The sequence below is a fragment of the Miniopterus schreibersii genome (assembly GCF_964146895.1).
Source record: "Miniopterus schreibersii genome assembly, chromosome: 9".
Classification (NCBI taxonomy): domain Eukaryota; kingdom Metazoa; phylum Chordata; class Mammalia; order Chiroptera; family Miniopteridae; genus Miniopterus; species Miniopterus schreibersii.
The window spans coordinates 9,280,091-9,305,654 of record NC_138118.1 but is presented as its reverse complement, the minus strand read 5'-3'; the positions used below and the strand labels follow the sequence as shown (position 1 = coordinate 9,305,654).

Below are 25,564 nucleotides of genomic sequence, written 5' to 3'. Positions count from 1 at the left end.
TTTCTATCTATATGTTTATGTATTTTATTACTTGCTATGCATTGCACATTTAAAAAAAAAAAACTACCTGTAAAATAATGGCCAATGGAAAACAATGCATACGCAGAGATTAATGCAGTGTGAATCCTGCCTTAAGGCAAGTAGGGACTTTGGATTAAAACACCTTTCTCTTTAAATATAACATAAACAAAAAAATATGATAGAAACTACAGCATCGGATAATATCAACAAAAGAGAATTACAGAGGAGCAGGTGATCTGAATAACAGGAATGCACGAGCAGTAAGACATTTTTAAAGAAATATTATTTCATCACCTCTAGGTAAATACAGTCCCACTGCCTTATTTTCAATGCCTGTGACCCACGTTAGCATCCTGTGAGGCAGGGGCCACGTGCATCTTCTTCATCCTATCCCAGCACCTGCCCATCACAGGCACTTAGTAAACATTCGCTGAGCGGATGACCAGTCCCCTCAACTAAGTTGATAAAATGTTAACTCAAAGAGGCCTCTGGAAATCTGCCCTAATGAAAAGATAACTTACGATGTCAATCATTTTGTAAATGGATGCTCCACAATTTCTTGAAAAACTTTGGTGTTACATATAGTCAAAATAGCCGCCGTGCAATCGAGTTAAAAATCTAATTTGCTTTGCAGACTCTTTAGCAGGTGTCAAGGTAGATGTCAGCCTAGTTCCTATGCGACAGCCTAGAATTTGGACTCTGTGGACGTCATATCAATGAACTTCTACTTACTTGAAAAATCGGCCCCTTGCTCACATGCAACCTATGGAGAGTGTCAAGAAAACACTCCGCGCACTGCTGGGAATATTCCTGATACAGGAGAGAGGGGAGCACCGTGTCTGGCACAGCAGGGCCGCTCCACAGGCCACCTCCACTCGGGGAAGGCGTGCGCCTCCTCCTCGACCCGGTCCTCACAGCTAGTGGCACTGATGTGACTTATTCTAAACCTGCAATGACTGTGAGCACGGTGACATTTGCATAAATCATCTCGTAAGGGTCCGGGGACGGTCGAGCCACCTTCCAAATGGTCAGCTGGGAAGGGAACCACAGCACAGCCTCGAATCGACCGAAATCCAAACAATGGTCTCTTCTGCGCTGCAGGCGCAAGGTGGGTCCTGAAAACCCCAGACGACAGCGACGGCCCTGCCACCCCCTGTGGAGAGAGGGGACACTGGTCCCCGGGCAACACGGACGAGCGTCCCAGAACAGTCTCAAGCAACCGCCTGCCTTCACTGATCTGTATTTCAGCGTGACTTACACATTTTATGTGAATTACAGAATAATTCAAAGGCTATGGTTACAAGCTCGGAATCCTTTTACAGGGGATTTAACTGAGTTCTATGTAAGCAATAAAATGCCTGTGTGGCAGGCGGCGCTATCCCTTTAAGGAAGTAAACAGAGTTTTAAAAGTGAATTGATATTTGCAGTGAGAAAACCGTCTTCCTAAAACATGGAAATAATGCACAGATTCTGGTGTCTTCAGATCGGAGCTTCTAATACTCACAAGAACATCTAATCCACTTGTCCCCTCCCACTGTCACCTCTGTCCCAAAGCTGACATGCCCACTACTGGGATTTTGAATATACATTGAGAGCGATACTGATTTTTGTTAGGTGTGTAGAACAGACTTGTTGTAATCCTATCAGTAAGGAGTTAAATGTGGGAACTAAAAGCAAGACTTTCTCAGGTACGCAAAGAAATCGAGAAACTCCAGAGCTGACTCTCTTTTTCAAATATTTCTTTCCCAGGATCAAAAATGAGATTTCAATCCTCTCTCTCTCTGAAACAGTGCACCTGTTACCATGGTGCTAAGTCATTTTTAAGATTCTGTGAAACTGGATCCAAAGAAAAACCTCTTCCCTTTATTCTGCGGGGAAGATTAACATCGAAATGAAACACCTGAGAGGAGCTGGCAGGGACCTCAGAAATCAGCTCCTTTAGTCTCACAGACGCCCCAGAGGCCAAGGGACTTACTTGCAAGGTCACAAGCATGACAATGACAGAACAGGCCCTCTGGCTTCCGTCCCAAAACCGGTCCCTCTGTACCACATTTTCATACAGAGAAACTTGTGAAGAAAAATACAAGCATAGGCATTACTATTAAAAATCACGTCCCAAGGCACCCGGTTTTCTCTCTGTTACAGAAACATCCATAATCTCCAGCAAACACGAGGGCTACACTAGCACTTTTGTTAACAGAATCTATTGACCTAAGACCCAGCCACCTGTCATCATGCCAGAAAATGCTTCCAAGTCTGTAAGACCCACGGGGTTCATTTTTTTTAAAGGGCATGAGGTTCACGGTTCTACCACTTAGAACGGGAGTGAAGTTCATTTCGGACCTGGCCGAAGAAGCTACAGCACCTCACTACAGACACAAAGATGCTGAAACATCCGATCACACTGGACTATCCACCAGAGGGAAAACCAGGACCAAATCATGTACACTCGGACCTACGACAAATGCACAACTTCCTGATAGCGAGGGCTGTGACGTCCTTGAATTGGATGCTAAGGAGGCCACTGCAGCCTGGAGGCAGTTTTTGAGACGCTGGTTTTAGCCAGATTCTTCATTGTCCTTCAGGAAGGAAAATCATTAGAACTGGAAGGTAGAATGAAGCATGGCTATGAGCCTCAGAACACCCCCGGGAGTCCCTAACCTCCAGCAAGCACCCCCGACCTGTCCCACCCACCCCGCCTCAGCGCAGACACCAGCCCCTGCCAGACAGTGACCCGCGATGCCGAGACCTTCGCCACGCGGACCATGAAGGCTCCACTGCACGGGTTATCTTTCTAAGGCCAGCATTTGAAGAATAAAACCCTCGCCTCCTGGGACCTCATCACTATCACTTGGAGCCTGGAGAGCGAGGAGGGTCACAGGCCGCTCTGTGGGCTCTGTGAGGCTCTGGGGGACTCTGTGGGGCTCTGTGGGGCGCTGTGGGGCTCTGTGGGATTCTCTGGGGCTCTGGGGGGCTCTGGGGGACTTGCCGTCATTCCCCGCGCCCGGCGTCTTGTCTCCCGCTTCCCTCTCGCTGGACTCTTCGCTTACGGTGGAGTCGGCATCCGAGGGCGAAACTCTGCAGACACGGAACAAACGTCAGGGTTAGGAAACGGAAAGAAAAGGGGGGACGGTCACGTTCATCTGGATGTGGAAGTCGGGCCTCCAGGCAAGACTGGTAGAAACGGGGGCAATCCAAAAAATTATTTCATGCCGCGACATCTTCAAGGACATCCATAGCACTTGGCTACCTCCTGCAGGCAGTGTAACCACACAGGACAGGGCCCAGCAGGCTGCATTTCAACAAATGCTAGGCAACTAGGGGCCGGATTAGGGGACGGTCCCTCAGCTACCAGGGCCCTGGCCCGGCAGTCTGGGTCTGGCATGGGTTGGGTCAGAAGATCTGGAGCTCGGGCCTGGCACAGGGTGACCTGGGTCTGCGGGATCTCTAGGAAGCCAGGGGTGTGCGGCACTCACCCCGCAGAGCTCCAGGTCTTTGGAAGGAGCCTACACTTACATCCCCCTGAGGTTTGATTCCGTATCTAAAGAGCAAGGGCAGTGGGGAGCCAGGGGGCACCAGGCTAGCAGAGATCCTTCCCCAGTGAGCACCCCTCTCTGGGTGCTGCCTGGCTTGAACAGCAGGCTGACATGCCAACATATTCTGGTGCCCGTGAGGGAGGCTGAGATGTTACATTAACCACACAGGCCATCGAGATGTCGTGACTACATGTTTAGGATGAGACTACAAGGGAAGGAGAAAGACTGCAAAATTGTACTCGCAAATCCTTAACGATTTATGCTTAGCCTGCGAGATAATTAAGCAAATAACATGTCTTTCCATAATGCAGTTTCTTTTGTAAAGATCACGTTCTAGCATCCATTAAATTCTTAAAACTAGGCCAGAACCCCCGGGTAGGTTTTCTGATGTCAGAAATTATAACATCGTTTCAAATCTTGGTATGATCACACTTTTTCCTTTGGCGGAAAATCGGGATTTGGAGCATCAAAGCTCAACGGAAGGCTGATAACTTGAGGGTTTAATAGCCAAAGCTAGACTGTGCGATGATCTAAAGTCAACTTGACGAAGCCTGATTCTGAACCTGGTCTCCTCTAACAGAGCCGTGGCCCTTGTCACGAAAAGATGTGATGAAGGTCACCTGCGGACGGTGCAATGAAGGGACAACGGGCCAGGACAAAGCCAGTACTGGGTGTGTATCATGTGCTATGTGCCTTTAAGACATTATTTCTGATATTTCCAGAGGCCAAGCATGCTCACACCAGAATATATACTCTTGAGCTGGCCAATCCCTAATCACAGGGGGACCGCCAAACCACAATGGACAGTGATTCATACTCTTAAGTGCCTTGGGGAAAGAAAGGGACAGCGTCCTTTGCTAGTCGGTTCGAGTGGCTCAAGAGCCCTCGGGTTCGCTGGCTTCGGCAGGCTGTGGCCAGTCTCCTGGGCTGCAGACCTGGGCAACACTCACCGTCAGCCCTTCGGACACTGAAAGGGAAACATGCTCCGAGACAGAGTACGATGCAGAAAGCCCAGCACGAACCTTCCTCGGTGACGGACGTTCTTGGAGGGGACTGTGGCCTTGGGGCTCGGGACGTCTCCGTTTTCCGAGGGCGTGGTGTGGTCCTTCACAGGTCCCGGCAGTGGAGCCGGCTCGTGGATGATCAGGATGTCGTCCTTACTGTGCTGGCCCAGGTGCTGCTTGGCAAAATCGAAGCCCTTCACGCTGGGGATCTGCAGCTGAAACACACAGGCGAGGGGCCACCTGAACTCCGGCGACTGTAAACAAGACTGTGCGGGCTGGCGAGGTTGTGCCTGCCATCCCACCAACCTAATACCGCAAGCATCTCTAAAACAACTTGAGCGTGCAAAGTGCCATTTGTACCTCAAGTTTACAGAAAAAATAAGTATTTGCCAAAAATTAAAGAAGGGTACAAGGATTAAATAGCTAGGCCATAATACAAAAGAAATCACAAGACGATACCTGGCCCACTGTCAAAGTAGCATTTTGCGATTCCAGAGAGAGTGACACGGGCACAATATTCCACAGAGAGAAATGGGGACTTGTGGCAGGACTTGGAGGACAGACAGAACTTAGAAATAAAAAGAGCGCCCAGCCAGCGTGGCTCAGCAGTTGAGCATCGACTTATGATCCAGGAGGTCATGGTTCGATTCCCGGTCAGGGCACATGGCCGGGGGTTTCAGGCTCAACCCCCAGTGAGGGACATGCAGGAGGCAGCCAATCGATGACTCTCTCTTATCATTGATGTTTCTCTCTCTATTCCTCTCTCTCCCTCTCTCTGAAATCAATAAAGACATATTTTTTAAAAAGACATAAAAAGAGGTAGCAACACAGAGTGTGTTCTGGGTTGTGTTGGGGACCAGAGAACCCTAGAGGCTGGGAAGAGATCTCATTAGCTGCCCTAGAAGGGTAGGAATATAGGGAGTAAGAGAAGACTGGCCTACAGGGGGACAACTCCAAATGCCAGCTTCTACAGCACTAAATAGCTCTAAAGAGGCAGTTTCTAAAATCCAAGCAGGACACAAAGGGACCAGGAAGAGGGCCCAACAATACCAGATGCATGGAATGACAAGAGCCGGAGCCCAAAGTCTTAGCAAAGAAGGAAAGGAAGGAATGAACCTCGCTAGACATCAGGCAGGAAGGCCTGGAAGCCGAACAGATGCAAGTGGCAAAGGAGAGAAAGAACCAGTGACGACCAGGACGGAAGACTGCGGTGGAAGTGACACTCAGGGAGAGAGGTGACCCATGAAGGAACGATGACTTGAGGAAATAAAAATACAAGTTGTGCTTTAAACATGCTTGGGTTGAAATGGCAAAAAAAAAAAAAAAAAAAAAAAAGCTCCAAAGGAAAGCAGCTCTGTGGCTGGATTCGGAGAACAAAAGCTTGGGGGGACTTCCAGGCTGGAGATGTGACTTTGAGAGCATCTATCTAGAAGGTGACATGTGGGGGAGTTGACATTTTTTTAAAGATAAAAATAGTCTATGAATAAAATGTTGGAGGACATCTAATAGTTTGGGGACTCAGAGAGAAAAAAGGAAGCCAGGAACAAAACAGAAGCTGACTTTAAAAAAAAAGGAAGAATTTGGACCATTCAATGTAACAGAAGGCAAGGGGATAAAGAATTTCTAGAAAGGAGTGGCCGACAGAAGTAATCGGGGCACAATGATAAAGGGGAAAGAGGTCTTCTGTCACATTGGCAGATGCAGGAGGCACCTGGGGACACGAGGTACCAAGACCAAATCCACAACCAGGACCCCACCAGCCTGCAACCAGAGCCTGGGCCTCAGCTTCTCCGCCTGGACTAAGACAGGAGAGGTGCTCAAAATATACGGATACGTGGACGGTAAAGGTGGGACACCACTGGGGATTGACAGTTTCCTTAATTAACAGTTTCCTTAACCCTTGCAGAGCGTAAGAAAATAAACTGCAAGCCCGAGCCCTCCGGGCCAGGCTGTGTCCCACACCTACAAACAGTCTTATCAGTCAACAGACGCAGGTAAACCCACCTGAGGAGTTAGCTTAGACAAGAAACTATGTGTAGAAGCAAAAGGTTTGGCGTATTTATGCTAAGTTTAGGCACAGATGAGTAACACCACCAATGGCCTGGATGTGTGATCTCTAACGTCTTGTTAGCACTAAACAGCCAGGATCGATGGGGTAGGAGAGTAACCTGCAATCGTGACTATGCCAGCAGAGGGAGACAAAACTTACAGTAAATATAGTTTACAAAGATGTTGCTTGGAAACAAAAGGCAAAGACTGGCCTGCCTACATTTCCTAAATTAATGAGATCGTGTTTCAAGAGCAGGCGACTCCACCACACACAGGCAGTTTGTGACTGGCACACACCCCTCGGCTCAGGAATGTTGTTTCGAAAACAATAAACTCAAACCTGCTGCTCCATGGCTCCCCACCCAGAATAAATGGATTTCCTCACTGACCTTCAATGGGGCCCCCCCAAAATCCGTGGGGTGCACACCTTCCTAGAGGCAGGTAGCCCTCTTAAGGGAATCAAATTCCAGATGGACAACCTCCATCTATGCTCTCACCTAAACGTCATTTTCCTGAGAGCACCAGTGGCCCAGGCACCACGCTGGTCCCCCTATCCAGCCTCCTTTCACAAGTGACCGACTACTTACAGAACCGAGAGACGCTCTCACCCACGTGGCCGCTTTCCCCCCAGCGATACCTCATTTTAGCTCCAAAAACGAGGTGCCTCTAAATGAAAGAGTAACAGTTATAGTAATCAAGGGTCATCTAACCATCACCATCACCATCATCTTATCGATCCTGGTACAAACCTTTTTGGTCTATTTCCCAGTAAGCAAGGAAATACCTCTAGTGATTGGGAAACTCTTTTTTGCAAGGTAGGTGATTTGCTTTGTCAAAACCGAAGGAGGAGCCACAGACTGGAGACCTCCTGTAAGCAAAGTTCTCCAAAGTTCCCCCTGAACAAAGGGAAAATACAAACCACACCCTGTGTACCCCACGTCTAGGCACGAAAGCCCTTCCCTGACAAACTCTCAGAGGGGCTCGTGTAACAACCAAATTCATGTATACGTCCAAATGCTTCACAAATGCCCAAGTACCTTACAAATGAGACTAGCAGCATCGTTATTGCTCTTGGTTGATAAGCATTAAGCAGTTAACACACACAGTCAGCTAAGAGCTCTCAGGCACCAGATGAAGCCACAGATATAAATTCAGACATGAAAGTCTGTAATTCAGCAACAGCATGTGACACATGGCACACCCTCAATAAGGCTGATGATGGAATGAATTTCAAAAAGGTCAGTGGAAGCATCAAACTTATTGGAAGATACATCCATCATAGCCTTGAAGTCCTGTTGGCTATTGTTGATTCCAACTAACATCTCTATATATACCCATTGGATCTTTACACTTCTCCCAGGCTGGGTGAGTCACCACCTCCTGCAACAATAGAAATTTGGCAACTAATCCGGGCTTAGGCACAAAACAAAAGCCATTTACACACAGAAGGAAAAAATTAGAGAAATCACTGCCCCCCTCACTTCTGGAATCAGCTACTTTTGTTTCATCCCTGCTTTCTGGTACATTTTTTGTAGTTTCTTTTTTTTAAAAAAAATCTAGCATTAAGTCTGGCTGTATTGAAAAAACCTGAATCAGTATTTCATAAAAGAGCAGCGATTAATTTAGAGCCTTAATCGTCGCATTAGGACCCAGTTACTTCTGAGGAAGGACGTCTCTTTTGTTTCTTCTTTCTTTACTAGATCACAAAGGGGACAGGCCCCAGGGTCAGTACCCTACCAGGATGTCACCAAAAGTCAGGGAGGCCTGGTAGAGCAGGTCGGCCGAGTAACAGCAGAGATGCCCGATGAGTTCTAAAACACGTGAGCCATAAACCTAACGCGACCCAGATGGAACAAGACAGGGTGAGGTCCCCAGCCCTCGGCGAGCCTGAACCCCGGGAAGGAGCACTAAGATGACAACAGAAACCACAGAGCAAATCCCAGCAGTGTCTGGGATCGAAGAGATCCCCATTGCTTAAGCGTTTACAGTTTGGTGGCTGTGACCTGCGGAAGCTCATCAGGACCACTGTGATGTTTAATGACCAGGGGACATTACCGCCATGTGTGCGTGTCCGCCCGTGCGCCACGGCCTGGCATGCAGGACTCCAAGGCTCTCCCGTCCCCAGCACAGCAGGTCACAGCCACCCCACATCACCTCCCAGCCAGGATCTACGGTCCCGCACCAACAACAAGGTGTGCACTGTCCCCGACAGAAGACACAAGTTTCCATGGGACCAGCAGCAGGTAGCCAACGCCATTCGTATCTTTAAATAGAACCTCTGCGGGGCGAGGTGGGGTCCAAGCTGCAGTTTTTTTGGGAACAGTGACAAGGGATGACTTTTTGGGCTACGGATTAAAGAGAATGCAGATAAAAAGAAAGACACGGGTTAGCGTTTTTTTTTTCTTTATTATTAGAAATAAAAAAGGAGCCTGCTTCAGAATATGGCAGAAAGGCCTTTCCTTCTTATCATATTTCAAAACTAATCTCCTCCCAGACAATCTGAAGAGGTTTCCTTCTCGTTACAGGGGAAGGGAGTGTGGATTTTTGGTCACCGGATTTATTGCTTCCAGATGTTCGTAGCTCTGGGATTTGCTACAAGATTTCAGAGCGTAGCAGGGAGGCAGCATCAGGGGCGGGGTGAGCAGAACAGAGAGAGAAAACTGAAAGGCACCCGAAAAGGAGGGGAACTCCTCCGGGGAGACAGCACCCTTTCCATCTGCCCCAAGGAACAGGCGAGAGGCCCTTGGCTACTGCCAGGGAATCTCAGAAGAAGCGCTTATGAAGTGGAGAAATGTGTTTTTCAACTAGGTGGAGATCGTCATTTTCTTATTGCAAACACTGGACAAGATCTAGACGGTGGGCTCCTGCGCTAGCAAAACAAAGCCCGTGCTTCTGAAACGGGGAGGCAGAGCCCCCTGAACACGAGGGAAGCTCCATGCGGATGACCTTTCCTGCAAATCTGCTGCAAGAATGTATGAGCGGCTCCAAAGGACGGAGGCTCTGCTTGAAACTCTGCCCGTCTGACTTACAGCCACGTCTGGGATGGGACACTATTTCGGAAGGAGATGGAGAAAGCTTGGGGACTCTCCTGTTATGAACTCCAGGGACGCTGTCCTCTGACAGCTTCTGGAAGTAACAGATAATGGATGGGCTTCCCCAGTGAGTGTTTACATTAGGAACTGAGGGACACACGAGACCTAAGTACATAACCGTCTGAAACTGTGCTCTCGCACCCGAACGAAAACATCTCCAAACCTACTGCTGATCTCGTTACGGTGAAATTCACACTCTGAATCATTTAGCAAGCACTTTTTTTTTTCCAAGTTTTTTCCATGCCTTTCATTAGCCTAATAACAAAACAACCTTGGCAGACGAGGTAAATAATAAATGAAGCCACATCACAAATATAATTATCGATGTATAAAATGCTCCCACTCTACTTGATAACCATACGCTTGCAATTTAATCAAGATTTCTGCATTTCTTATTCAATCCTTAAGAAAAAAAGAAGTCTCCACTTACTTTTACAAAAGTGAAATGAATTTAAAAACAGTACTTATTTTTTTATTCAGTAGGTCTAGGTTTGTAGTGCACAGAAATTTTTATACCCACCCGATCAGAGTAAAATTCAAAGGTGAGTCAGGCTATTCTTTATTTCTTATCTGCTTTTTCTTACCCAGTTTTTAGAGCTGAGGGACTCCTTTAAATTTTTGAGACCCCCTAGAGGGTCTATTAACAAATAGAGCAGACTCATGGCCGCTTTCCATTCCCTCAGTCACGGCCGATCTCAAGCTGTGCTAAATGTCGGCGGGTAGCGAGTTCGCTGGTGCCTGGCATGTTTTGGCTCACACCAGGCGAGCTAGGTATTGACCGAGAATCGATATCCTTGCTCTGAAACCTGTATGTGACAATTAAATACTGCACGAACTGTTGAAACATGGCAGAGGAGAATTGCTATCGCTATAAAAACTAAACTGAATGCTTTGGAAAGACGTGGGCGAGGAGCTGCTAAAACACTGCTGTCAAATTGGGAGCAGGCGAGTTACCGAGCAAAGACTGCGGAGCAGGGCGGGCTGGGGCAGGGTTAACAGATCTACAGAATCTGGCACTCGGGTTGCTTTGCTCTTGTCTAAAGAAACCCAAACTGGAAACTGCACTTGATGCATTATAGGTATTTATTATAATAAATAATACAGGGAATTCCTCTCCATAGACACACACACACACAAATGGAGGTATGCGGAAAGATCGGAAACTAAGCCCTATTCATATATTTTAAGTGAAAATGTTCATGGCGTGTGTTGGACCATCTCTGATGATTAAGTGGCCTCGGTCAAGGCGGACACGTGGCCTTGCGATAGGTGGGTGGAAAAGAAAGGAGCCATCCAGTGAAGTTTCGTAGGAAAGAGACAGACACACAGATCAGAGAAAACTCTCCCTTCGGTCCCGTTCTCTGAAGATATCCAGGGTTAAGAGAGATCAGAATTCATACCCAAAATAGCTGCGATCTTCTAACTGATGGTCTCAAAAAACGAAATCACAGTGGAACTCAGAGGCTCTCCAAGGCATGGCTAAGCGTCTACACAGCTTCATCTTCTTGGTGTGTAGTTCACACTACAGAACTGGGGTCTCAGTAAGCAAGGGGAAGGCAAAGGGCCGCCCCCTTTAACGCCAGATTCCCCTACCAGCTCCCTCGGCGCCAAGAGCCCCAGCTCCCCACCCTGCCTGCCGGGTGCGGCTGTGGACGCCACGGCCGGGGACCTGCCCCTTACCTTCTGCCGCTGCTGAATGTTGGCCACGGTGTCGGGCTGGAAGTCCAGCTTGTCTGTGCGGCAGAGCTTCCAGTAGAGGATGACAACAATCACCATCACCACCAGCACGGGAATGACCACGCCGACGACGACCCACAGGCTGCTGCTCTGGGACTCGGGCGGCGGCCTCTTCACCCTGTCCACGGCTGCACACAAGGAAGGGTCTCTCAGTAACCCCTCTGCTGGACAGCCCCTCTGGGCAGTGACGTGTCTTCTTCTACGAGGAACCAGGGAGGTCCCTGTCACTGCAGCTCAAGACAACTGGTTAGAGGCTGTGATCTCCTGATGCCAGAAAAGGCCAACAAGTAAACAAACGCAACACAGGTTACATCAACGACACATCGGGGATCACGGTGACAGAATGTGTCTACACATGGCTAATTCAATGGCAAAGCTACGTGAACTCCGGGTCTCCTGACTTTTTTTACCCTACAAGCTCATCCTCAATTCTCACCAAAAATGAGAAATCCTAAATGTAGTCTACGAGCACTGCCTTAATTTCCTCACCAGTCTCTCCCTAAACCCTTGAAACATGGCTTTTAATCGAAATGGCTTTACTTAAGGTCCCAGCTGTGACTTTTTAAATCACATTAAATCACTTCCTTTCTGGCTCCCCAGGGATCCTGGTGGCTGCTGTGGGTTGGGGGGTCATCCCACACCCAAGGCAGGAAGACGGTGGCTGAAAAGACGACAGAGTCGCTGGAGTCAATCAACTCGAGGCTCCAACTCGTTTTGAAAAGTGGGAACAAGCAGACTCTGAAGATGACCAGACAAGGCAAAGCGAACTGGTCACCCTCGCCAGCACCTGCCCAGCCTGGAGGAAATCGGAGAGAACAGACTACACCACGCTGGCCAACACTGGGCCCCATCGCTCCAGCAGCCAGAGGACCGAGGTGGGCACACCAGCTAGCATCGACCCAGGGGGCTCTGATACCATCAGAAGCTGCCAGGACAGACTGGTGAAAAGTAAATCATGCAAAACTGTCCTTTAGTAAAACAGGCCAGAGCTTGTTTTTCAAAAAATAATAATAGCATGGCCGGTCGTGGCTCAGGCGTTGAGCGTCGACCTAGGATCCAGGTTATCGGGGTTCGATTCCCAGTCAGGGCACACGCCCGGGTTGCGGGCTCGATCCCCAGTCGGGGGCGTGCAGGAGGCAGCCGATCAATGACTCTCTCATCACTGATGTTTCTATCTCTCCCCCTCTCCTTTCCTCTCTCTAAAATCAATATATATATATTTTTTAAATAAAATAAAATAAAAAATAAAAAAATAATAATAATAATAGTTAAGTAAAATTGAATCAAACTTACTTGGAATCTGCCGCCCCCCCCCCCCATGGCCTTGGACAATTATGGTTCAGTTACTGTCCTGCCAGTGTCCTGCCCCAGCTCCTTCCCCAGCCCCGCCTCCCAGCAGCGGCCCTCGCCCTTCACTCCCCCTGCACTCCCTACTCATCGCCCCAGAGGGCTCAGCTCTTCTGAAAGCTCAGGCTCCAGTCACTAGGCTCCGAAAACCAAAACGCCCTCCTCTCTGCCCAAACTCCTCACCCGTTAGGGCTGACTCCCAACAACCTCCCTGTGACACCACCAGTTTCTCTTTGGTCTTTTGTCCTGGCTGCGTGTGTCTTGCGGACGGTACCTTATGATTTCTTTTGAGATGCATTTTACTGCACAAATGTACCACACTGGGGTACTCGAACTACCCTGCTCATTAATATGGTCATGGCTCTAAGTCTCTCCTATTCAAATACATCTCGGGGACCACGCTTCATGCCCTTTTCGCATCCAATAACGGTCAACACGTGCCCTGGGATCGAAAGGCTTCTGCTCAAAGACGTAACGATGAAAACGATTCTCGGTGCTGCTTTTAGTTTGGGTTGAGGCTCCAGAGAGAGTGACAGGGGAGGGGACGTCCCCCAGCTCTCTACAGCGCACACTATGCAGGATGCACGAATCACAGAGCGAGACTAGGCGGGAAACGGGAAAGGTGACAGAGTGATAGGACGTTATACTTTCATTTATTTAATTATTTTAATTTTTTTTTTTTTATTATGTATTGATTTTAGAGAGGGGGTGAAGGGGGGAAACGGGGGGGTAGGTCAATTTGTTGTTCCACTTACTTGTGCACTCATCGGTTGGTTTTGGTTTGTGCCCTGACTGGGGCTCAAACTATAACCTTGGTGTTTCCGGACGATGCTCTCAACAACTGAGCTATCCCGGCCGGGGCGAAGTTTACATTTTTTAATTTGGCCTAAAGATAGCTCATTTTGCATGAAAACAACTAAAAATACAGAAGGAGGGACAGAATCACACCGAGGGGCTAGGGCAGCTGGATGCTCTTCTTAATTCTAACCTAGTAAAACCCTGTGAGAGGCACAGTGGATCGAAACGGGGCCCACAGCTGCCCTGGTGTTGGCTGGGGCTTCCAATCCCAGGACTGTCACCCCTGAGGTTTTTAGCACGAAAGGGAGGAAAGAGAGGCGCAAAGGGCAGGTGGAAGTGGGCTGGAAAGGTGCCCATACCCTACCCTACTGCAGTTCATCTTTTTAAAAGGTCAAGTGTTTATCTGGAGTGGGGCACCTCTCCGACAACCAGAAATGTCATATGTGAAAAAAATGTTAAGTACATGCTTTATTTTTTCTCACTGCTTTGGAACAGAGCACACTAATATACAATCATATCTCAAACACACACACCACCGACGGTTGTTTGCTGAAAGTCTCCCAGCACCTTCTATAAAATGGAGAGAGTGTGCCCATCGGCCCTCGTCCTGGTAAGTGTCCAGGGACCAGTGCAGATTTCACGAAGAATCTCCCACTGCCGAGGATAATTCTGAAGCTGTCATTTTCTTGAAACGGCCTTTGTCACCTATGTGTTCACTCTACAGAGTTTCCCAATGTTCTCTGATGCTGAATTCCTTCTAAACATTGACTTACCCTTTATGTCGGGAGCGAGCATCCCTGAGCTTTTACAAGGACTGCTCTCAGGATCATAAAGGAAAAACAGTCACATTAAAATAGCAGTCTGATTCATAAAGGTATATTTAGAGAAATCCACCCTTCCATGCCACTCTTTTTCTTAATTTTAAATATCCAAAATCGGTTAGTTGGAAAAAAGGCGCTGAGAGCAGCCCTTGCCAGGGGCACAGGGGCCTACTATCTTCCAAAAATAATAAAGAAATATCAAAATAACCTCATTCTAAATTGCGGAGTGGTGTGAGGCTAGGGTGGGAGAGAAACAGGATTGAAAACGGTAAGGACCAAGGACTTCTTTGTGTTAAAAGACCCAGAAGGAAGCCAATAAATGCAGAGGGCACCTCCCAGCTTCCTGCGTGACTCACTGTCCCCACCAACGTTCAAAATATGACATGTAAGGTTTTGGAATAAATACAGAGAAAACATGTTATTTTACCTAAGACAAGTTTTCAAAAAGAGAAATAGGACAGGAGGGGGGGGGGGGGATTAAAGTTAACTTGAGCTACTATAACTCACTCGAATGCTATGAATACAAAATACTAGGTAGGAAAAACAGCAGTGAAGGCTACAACTACCAGCATTGGAAAGAAAGGTCTTTTCAAATCAATTTTAACAGCTAACCTCTTATGTAAGTGCCACTTAATAATATGGGTGTAAGACATACGTCTGTTATACCCCCAGAAGAATGCTTCGACTTCAGAGTTCAGTACTGGCCAGCGTGCTCCATGGTCAGAGCACTGGCCCGTGCACCCAAGGGTCACGGGTTCGATTTCTGGTCAAGGGCACCTACCCAGGTTGCAGGTTCGATCCACAGCCCCAGTCGGGGCACACAGGGGAGGCAATCGATCAATGCGTCTCTCTCACATCGATGATTCTCTCTCTTTTTTTCTCTCTCTCCCCCTCCCTCCCTCCCTTCCACTCTCCTAAAAAGCAGTGGAAAAAATATCCTTGGGCAAGGATTAGCCAAAAAATATATAAATAAATAAGCGAATTCCAAGTTCACTGTCAGAAAAAGACTGCCCTTTGACCCCAGCACAGCACTTACGCTGGGCGACGGCGCCCTGAATTCGGTAACCCAAGATAATGGCTGCTCTCTGGATGTCTATCTTGTTAATCAGATCGGAAGACTTGACTGCGCTGAGTCTTTCTCCGTGTTGATCTTCCACAAAGTAGATGAGCTGCACGGGATCGTCCTCTCCCTCCAGCCTGGACACGTTTACCACCTGGAAGATAACGGTAACCATCAGCATTTTAGAAGCGCGTGTGTCCAGCTGCCCCTTCCTCTGGGTACTCAGCCTTGAGTGTGTTAATCACTATATATTCCAGTCCTCGTGATCAGCTCCTTACCCTATCCCGGGTTCCAGAATGCCCCCGATGCTCTCTTGATGGAAAGAGGGGGGGCAGTTAAAACAAAAGATCCTCTGTGCAGAATAGCAAAGGAGCTTCATCTTGCTCAAAGTCTTCTCTGAGGCAAAGGGCCAGTAGGATACACAGACCATAGGGCTGCCAAGTCCAGGAGTCTAGACTTGCTCCCAAGAAGCTCCATGATGTTATAACATCAACCGCAAAGGCGAGGTACACCCCTGGTCGCCTGGTCTATCCAATCCCTTCTTGAATCTATTAGCATTTTCTCCCTGCTCTTCTGGGATGGGGTTTCTCAACCTTGGTACTATTGCCATTTTGGTCCAGAGAATTCTTCGATGTGGGGGCCTGTACTGAGCACTGTAAGATGTTTAGAAGCAGCCCTTCCCTCTACTCATCAGCTGTGACAAGCAGAATGTCTCCAGACAGTGCCAAAATGTGCCCTAGGGGGCAAAATCACTGCCGGCTGAGAACCACTGCTCTTGGGCTAATGACTCTCTCAAATTCTTTCATAGCGCATCCCCAATAATGGATAGATCATTCAGAGAAATGATCAATAAGGAAATAGCAGATCTGAACACCATTATGGACCAAATAAACCTAAGAGACATATGCAGAACATTCCATCCAATGGCAGAATACACATTCTTCTCAAGTGCACACATAGCATTTTCTAGGGTAGACCATATGTGAGGCCACAAAAATAGTCTCAACAAATTCAAGAAGACAGAAATTCTATCAAGTGTCTTTTCCAACCACAATGATATGAAACTAGAATCAATAATAGGAGGAAAGCTGGAAAATTCACAAGTACACAGAAATTAACAACACACTCCTGAAACAACCAATGGACCCAAGAAGAAATCCAAAGAAAAAATAAGAAAATATCTTAAAACAAATGAAAATGGAAACACAACATACCAAAACTTATGAGAAGCAGCAAAAACAGTTATAAGAAGTTCATAATTATAAATGTATACACCAAGAAAAAAGAAAGATCTCAAATACATAATCTAATTTACACCTCAAAGAACTAGAAAATGAAGAAAAAACTGAGACCAAAGTTAGCAAAAAGAAGGAAATAATAAAGATTACAGCAGAAATAAATCAAATAGAGAACAGGAAAACAACAGAAGAGATTAACAAAATAAGAGTTGGTTCTTTGAAAAGATAAACAAAATTAACAAAACTTTAGCTACACTAACCAAGAAAAAGAGAGTTCTCAAAAATTATAAATGAGAGAGGAGACATTACAAAAGATACCACAGAAGCAGAAAGGATAAAAAGAGACTACCATAAATAATTATACACCAAATTGGACAACCTAGAAGAAATGAATTAATTCCTAAACTATACACCCTACCAAAACTGAATCATGAAGAAACAGAAAATCTGAACAGACCAGTAACAAGTAAGGAGATTGAATCAGTAATCAAAAAATTTCCAATAAATAAAAGCCCAGGACCAGATGGTTTCACTGACAAATTCTACCAGACATTTAAAGAAGAGTTAATGCCAATCCTTCTCAAAATTTTCCCAACAACTGATGAGTAGGCAATGCTCCCAAACTCATTTTATGAGACCAACATTATCCTGATACCAACGCCAGGTAAGGACACTACAAGAAAAGTAAACTACAGATCAATATCTCTGATGAACATAGATGCAAAAATGTCTCAATAAAATACTAGCAAACTAAATTCAACAGCACAATAAAATGATCATACACCATGATTAAGTGAGATTCATCCCTAAGATTCAAGGATGGGTCAACATTTGCAAATCAATAAATGTGATACATCACATTAATAATTGAAAGATAAAAATCATAAGACCATTCAATAGAAACAGAAAAAGCATTTGGCAAAATTTAACATTCATTCACGATAAAAACTCTCAACTGAATATAGAAGAACCATACCTCAACATAGTAAAGGCCATATATGACAAACTCACAGCTAACATCATGCTCAATAACAAAAGGTTGAAAGCTTTTCCTCTAAGATCAGGAACAAGGAAGGCAAGGGTGCTGACTCTCACCACTCCTATTCAACACAGTACTGGAAGTCCTGGCCATAGCAATCAGGCAAGAAAAAGAAATACAAGTCATCCAAATCAGAAAGGAAGAAGTAAAACTGTCTCTCCTTGCAGATGACACAACCTTATATATTTTTAAAAACCTAAAGGCTCTACCAAAAACTATTACAACTCATAAATGAATTAGTAACTTTGCAGAATATAAAATCAGCACAATGGACTCAGTTGTGCTTCGATAAACTAACAATGAACGGTCTGAAAAAGAAATTTAAAAAACAGTGCTGTTTCACAATAACATCAAAAATAATAAAATACTTAGGAATAAATTTAACCAAGGAAGTGAAAAATTGTGAGACATTGGTGATTAAAGAAGACGCAAATAAATGGGAAGATATCCCATGTTCACAGATCAGAAGAATTAACATTGTTAAAATGTCTGTATCACCCAAAGCCACCTGTAGACTCAATGCAATCCCTATCAAAACTCCAATGGCATTTTTTTACAGAAATAGAGAAAACAATCCAAAAGTTTATATGGAACCACAAAAGATCCTGCTGACAAAGGAGCCAAGAACACTCAATGGAGAAAAGACAGTCTCTTTGATTAATGATGTTGGGAAAACTGAATATTCACATGCAAAACAATAAAACTGGACTATCTTACACCACTCACAAAATTAGTTCTAAATGGAAAGACTTAAATATAAGACTTGAAACCATAAAATTCCTAGAAGAAAATGTAGGGGGAAAAACTCCTTAACATTGCTCTTGGCAAAGATCTTTTGGACATGAGACCCAAAGCACTTGCAACAAAAGCAAAAATAAACAAGTGGAACTACATCAAATTAAAACGTTTCTGCATGGCAAAAGAAACAATCAACAAAAATAAAAAGGCAACCTATGGAATGAGAGAAAATATTTGCAAATCAAACATCTGTAAAGGTTTCATATCCAAAATATAAAAGGGACTCATATATCTCAAGAGCAAAAAAAATACATCTATTTTTAAATAGACATTTTTCTAAAGAAGACATACAAATGACAGCGGGCATATGAAAAGGTGTTCAACATCTTAATCATCAGGAAAATGCAAATCAAAACCACAATGAGATATCACCTCATACCTGTTAGAATAGCTAATATCAAAAAACAAGAGATAAGTGTTGGTGGGGTGTGGAAAAAAGGGAACCCTTGTGCACTGTTGGTGGGAATGCAAATTGGTACAGCCATTATGGAAAATAATATGGAGGTTCCTCTGAAATTTAAAAATAGAACTACCACATATGACCCAGCAATTACACTTCTGGTTAAATATCCAAAGGAAAAGAACTCATTACCTCAAAGAGATATCTGCACCCCATGTTCACTGAAGAATTGTTAACAATAGCCAAGACATGGAAACAATATAAGTGTCTATATATGGGTGAATAAAGAAAATGTTATAGCCTGGCTGGCGTGGCTCAGTGATTGAGCATCGACCTAGGATCCAGGAGATCACAGTTCGATTCCCACTCGGGCCACATGCCTGGGTTGTGGGCTCGATCCCCAGAGGGGAGCATGCAGAAGGCAGCCAATCAATGACTCTCTCATCATTGATGTTTCTCTCTCTCTCCCCCTCTCCCTTCCCCTCTCTGAAATCAATAAAGATATATTTAAAAGAAAAAAGAAAATGTTATATATATATATATATACACACACACACACACACACACACACACACACACACACACACACACACACCTTCACACATACACACACGAAATGATATTCACCCATAAAACCAGAAGGAAATCCTGCCATCTGTAACATGGATGGTCCTAGAGAGTATCGTGTTAACACATACTATATGATCTCACCTATCTGTGAAACCTTAAAAAAAACAAACTCATAGAAACAGAGAGTAGATCGGTGGTTGCCTAGAAGCTGGGCATGGGAGAAATGGCTCGAGGTTGTCAGAGGGCACAGACTTCCAGTTATAAGTCTAGGGATTTAATATACAGCAGGGTGAACAGTTAATAATACTGTACTATATACTTGAAAGTTGCTAAAAGATCTTAATAGTTCTCACCACACACACATACACAAACCTTATTGTGGTAATCATTTCGCAATATGTATTTATATCAAATCATCACACTGTACACCTTAAACTCACACAGTGTGGTATGTCAGGTCTCTCTCAATCAAGCTGGAAAAAATTCTCATAAATTCATAGTCTGCTGCATCAAGCAGTACTTTGATTTGTTCCAAAATGTATTCTCTCTCTGGTGTTCAGGGTGGCCCTTTACATTAGTACTTCAGAATCTAGAACATTTGTAAACAAATACAGCTTTCTGTTCTCCTGCCATTTCTCTCATTAACACGCAACAATTTTATTGCCCCTTCGGACTCCAGCAGAACGCTGGCTGATGTTCTGAGTAAATGATCAGCAATGACGCCGAGCCCTCTATTTTATACACGCAGTTTGAATCCTTGCTCTCCACAGCTGCCATTGGCAAAATAGCTGCCACTTCTCTAGCCACGTGTCCAGGACTGTAACACTGCTCCGCACGCTTGACATGGCTGCTGGACTCCCTCACCACTGGGAACTTCTGGCAAATCAACACCCTCATGATTTCACTGTGAGCGCCTTCTTCCAGATCACAGATAGAGATTCTTAACAACACAGGTCGCAGCCCGCAGCCCTGGAGAAACTGTTCTTGGTGCTTCTCCATCCTGAGCTGGGTTCCCCTGGCCGGCCCTTTGTTTGGTGTTTCTAGGCCAGTTCCCTGACCACTTCTGTTCCCTAGCCACCTACTCCCTGACCCCGAACGGTGCTGCACTAATTTTTTATTAGCCTTTAGAATGGATACTAACAAAGGGCTACTAAAAAGCAAGTCGATTACACCCTTGTGTCCTCCTACCTATGTGCCTATTTATTCCATTAAAATGTTCTGATACATTTTTTTAAAGATTTTTTAATTCATTTCTAAAGGGAGAGAGAGAGAGAGAGAGAAATATCGATGTGAGAACGAATTAAGCCCGCAACCCTGGCATGTGCCCTGACCAGGAATGGAACTGGCAACGTCCCAGGTGCACGGGACAAAGCCCAACCAACTAAGCCACACCAGCCGGGGCTGTTCTGATCAATTTTAGAAGCGGTTTCTTCTTGCAGGAACCATATTTCGGATTTCCAATGATATCCACCTTATTTAAAGATCCTACAAGCTTGGCCAATCTGAAAATAACAGTCAGTGAAATCTAAGTCCAGCATCCTTTCTGGATGACTCTTATCGGACTCCTCTCTGGAATCCATACAACCATGGTGTGATGGAGTCATCATTCTGGGCAACATTTTCTATTTCATTTTTTAAATGACTTGCTGACTAAAATCACATGCTCACTATAAAAATTACACGTTCATTGGAGACATTTTTAAAAGCACAAAGAAAAATGTATAACAAATAAAATTAAAGTCACCTCAAATTCAACCAACCGTAGGAAACCGCTGTAAATATTTTAGCATATTTCCTCCCATTCATTTTTTTCATGAGTTTTACATTAATATTCGGATTATATTGCATACATTCTTTTATAGCCTCTCTTCACTTGAAGATTTTTCTATATCACTAATTCAAAAAAATGGTAACAGCTGCACATATATTCTAACAGATATAGATTCATGACAATTTATTCACCCATTCCCCAACTGCTGGACATTTCGATCATTTTAATACTTGCACTTTTGCAAATGATGTCTGCTGAAGAGTCCTATGCCCGGCACATAAGTCCTTGTCTCTGATGCAGACGAGCAGCAGGGCACGGTTTCCAAGCAACCCATCAGATGGCACCGTTACCGTGGGGTGGCTTGGTTAACGTTCACAAATCCAATATTCCTACCTTATGGAGCTTTCCAATCGAATCTAGCACCTGGTCGTGTCGTATGGTGCTTTATAACTGTTTTATGGGCATCTATTAACCTCCGCCCAGACCCTGAGTTGCATGAAGCCAGGGTCACTGAACAAGGCCAAGCTTTTATAACTCACCTTCATTTTTATTTTTTGTTTTATATTCATGTAAATATATATTTATTTGTTTTATATTTATATTAATTAATATAACTCTCAAATTTACTAGTTCTTAAATTGCTCTGTATTCTATTGCAATCTGGCAAAGGAACTGTTTTAGAAACCTAACCACCGTGTCTGTGGGAGGGGAAATTAAAAGCAATGCGTACGGGGGAAAACCTGGTGGAAGAGCTGGGGGATGACGGTGCCAGCTCTAGGCCAACTGCCAGCATCAACTCTGCAGTCTTCTCCCTCATGCCCCTAAACCACCCACCTCCTCGCCCCTGCCCTTCCGGGTCCCACCCGGTTTCCTGTCTCCGGATGCACAGCTCCAAACATCCCACTTTCCTAGCTCCACAGGCCAGCAGCTGGTAAAGGAAAATATCCGAAATAACATGAATGCACACGGAGATGGGGATAAATCACAGCCCCAGCCTCCAAAGTGCTGGGAGCCTGTGCACTTCAAAATGGGTCACTTTTCGATTCAAATGAATCTGTCATTTGTAACTTTTCTGCTCATCGACAGGGTGAAGAGCATTTTGGGTGACATGAGACCACCAGGGGTGGCAGGAGGAGGCAGGATGAGGTGCTAGGGTAGAGGGCGGAAAATTTTCCGCTTTCTGGTCTCTTAAGGTCTCTTCCAGATGAATGGTTATGTCTGTGATGATATGAGTAACATTACCATCCCATAACTGACTACATCTGGGGTATTAAAAGATGACTTTTTGAAAAATGAGGTCATCCGCTGGCATGGCAACCCAATGACACAATTATTTTCATTGTGGTCCCCACAAGGTCCATTCCTGCACCGACCACTTACTGAGGACTCGGGAAGTATTTGCTAGACTCTAGTTGATCTGAAATGCTGCCCAATTCGGTCACCACCTGAGGCCGCATTCCACCGAAATCAGAATTCCCTGGTGGCATTCCCCATGTCGTGACAACGCCCCCGCCCCTGCTCGGGCCTCCTTGGCTACCTGCACCACGCTGTTCCCAGCAGCCACGGTGGCCCTTCTCCACACCCGCCTTCTCGTGGAAACCTCGCTCAGCAGCTGGGCCAGTTTGCGCTCCATCTCAGCTTGAAACACTTCATTCTGAAGCTGCTTCTCAACGACGCCCAGGAGGACTACATTTAAATTAAAACACACACAGGCCCAAAACAAGTTAGCGGTGGAGGCAAAAAGGGTGCGGGTATAAGAGAAATTAATACAAGGTTACTGGAAAGGGCCAATCCCTAGAGCAGCGATTTTCAACCTTTTTCATCTCGTGGCACACATAAACTAATTATTAAAATTCTGCAGCACACCAAAGAGTATATTTTTTGCTGATCTGACCAAAAAAGAAAAGGTAATAATTCTGATTCATTCACACCAGAGTTACTGTTGTGTTGGCTGTTGTCATTTTTTTAAAATAAGTTTTTATTGATTTTAGAGCGAGAGGAAGGGAGAGGGAGAGAGAGATATAAACACTGCTGAGAAACATCGATCAGCTGCCTCCTGCATACCCCCAAGTGGAAATTGAACCCACAACCTGGGCATGTGCCCTGACTGGGAATCGAACCGATGACCTCTTGGTGCATGGGAACATGCTCAACCAACTCATCCGCACCGGCCAGGCGGCTGTTGTCATTTTTTTTTTTGACAATCTAAGGGAAAAGAGGTCAGTGCTCAATAGTCAGGTATTGCATGTTTTAAAAATTCTTGCAGCACACCAGCTGAAAATCACTGCCCTAGAGTGGAGACATTAAAAGGGGGAAAAGCAAGGGAGGATCCAGGAAGTGCTGCTCATGGGTCTTATCTTCAGTTCCAAGCTCTGCGTGTTACAAAGACTGGTGGCCAGAAGTCCCAGAAACTCAGCGATGCACGGGGGCTTTGGGGCTAAGATGGCCTGAGCAAGATCAAACATTTTGTCTGCACTTATTTCAAAATTTCTGGAAATGGTTTAAGTTCATATCTTATCTGGACTCATAAACTGACTCAAGATAAGGTGCCTGTCTTCAGCCAGCTGCTGTAAACAAGATTATCTACAGAGACAATCTGCCAGATTTTCTTTTCGGCCAGCTTGGCTCAAATCCCCTCTGAGATAGAACCGCGGGCAAGTTACTTAACGGCTATGAAAACTATCTGGGAAATGAGGCCTCAGGACCACGCCGAGAGGTGGGCCTGCATGTGGAATGTTGTATGTGAAGACGTGCAGGTACAGGAACCCACAAATGGTGACTGTCACCATTCCACTTGCTTTCTCGCCATGACCAGCTGCACTGCGCTCCTCACTCTCTGGGCACCGGTAAGCATGGTCCTACCTCTTACACTTTTGTACAACGAGGTCAGAAAGTCTTATTTGGCGATGCCATAGCTGTAAATATCCGACCCAGGCCCGCAAGACTTTTAAAAAGCTTCTTATTTGCTCACCAAGTTACCTTACTTGTCCTTTGAAAACCAAATAAATAAGACTTTTAGGAGAAATAAAAAATCCTCGCTTCAGAACCTCGCCCTGTTCTGGGTCTGAAAGCTGTCAACTCCTGTTAGGCTGCCCCGGACTCGATGCGTGAATTTTAGAGAAGGCCAACGCTTTTTGTGCTCTAACTCAGTGGGACCCGTTCCCACCGTCCAATCTGAATTCTTTTTCTCATTCATTCTTTGCCAAGAATTTAAGGGACGCTTTGCCCTGAATTTAGGACTGAGAAACGGGAAAGGCGGGATCAATTCTTCATACGCCGGCACAGACTTTTTAGTCTAACAGTTCCCGAAACACGACGGAAGTGACACGTACCTGTTCTTACCCAAGAGGACTTCAACAGCTGCGACAGGTTGAGCTGCGGATACTGGAAGGCTATAAGGGGGGAAGGGGTAGGGAAAGAGACAAATCTGTCAAAAGCATTTTTGCAACAGTCAGAAAGGGCAGAGTCCCGGGAGACACGGGTTAAGTCACAGGCATTGCCTTTCCTGTACGATTCAGCACTAAACGGGGAAGAAAATGCCAGACTGGTGTGACGGCATGGGCAATAAACAGCTTCTCGGGGTATCCGTTTCCAGGAGAAAGAGGGACGAAAAGAAATCAGGGCTTGCTCCAGGGGCACCGCGGGACACTGCCTCACAGGACCACCCACATGTCACTGCCGCAGAGCAATGAGCTTTCACACGGTGCTCCTCAGGGCTCCAGGTTTCCCAGCAGTGACTCGGGGCCAAGTGACCCTACGTCCTGGCTGCCGTGGGCCAGTCCTGGCGTACACCTGCTGCCCAGCATATTATTTTACTCACATCTTCATATACATAGTCGAAAGTTGCTCGACATAAATAACGAATTTTACCCCTGTCTACTGCTGCATTTGACAGCTCCTCTTTTTCATTTAAGTCACATTACACTAAATACATTAAGAATCATTGAACCATTTGGTTGTTCCATTTTGGAAAAAAAAAAGTATTTATTTATTTATGTTTTTATTTTTTTATTTTGGCCTGACTTCAACTCTGGAATCTATTGCTTTTTTTTATTTTGTTTTTGGTGTTGTTGTTTTTAAGTAAATGTCTCTCTCACCCCCACCCCATTCCATTTGCACTGTGAATCTAACTGCCAGGAAGAAAGGTTTTGTATGCCTTTATTATTCTTTTTTTAGGTGTACACAAAATAAAATTCACTCTTTTGGGGGATCTAGTTTTATGGGTTTTGACAAATGCATAGAGTCATGTAACCACCACCACAATAAAGACCTACAACAATCTC

The 25,564-nt window shown here is 45.4% G+C and overlaps 1 protein-coding gene across 2 annotated transcripts in view; it reads right to left on the bottom strand.

The window, feature by feature from the left end:
• Positions 1 to 25,564, bottom strand: part of KIAA1549 — a 110,019-nt gene that overhangs the window by 28,741 nt on the left and 55,714 nt on the right. For both annotated transcript variants that reach the window (XR_013999544.1, XM_081147057.1), the window contains exons 7-12: positions 24,614 to 24,673; positions 22,819 to 22,967; positions 15,442 to 15,619; positions 11,383 to 11,567; positions 4,580 to 4,776; positions 3,011 to 3,099 (exon numbers count right to left, since the gene is read on the bottom strand). Coding sequence is in view for 1 of the 2 variants with exons in the window: in XM_081147057.1 (XP_081003183.1) it covers positions 3,011 to 3,099; positions 4,580 to 4,776; positions 11,383 to 11,567; positions 15,442 to 15,619; positions 22,819 to 22,967; positions 24,614 to 24,673 (858 nt within the window). In the remaining variant the exon portion in view is untranslated. The remainder of the gene's footprint in view (positions 1 to 3,010; positions 3,100 to 4,579; positions 4,777 to 11,382; positions 11,568 to 15,441; positions 15,620 to 22,818; positions 22,968 to 24,613; positions 24,674 to 25,564) is intronic.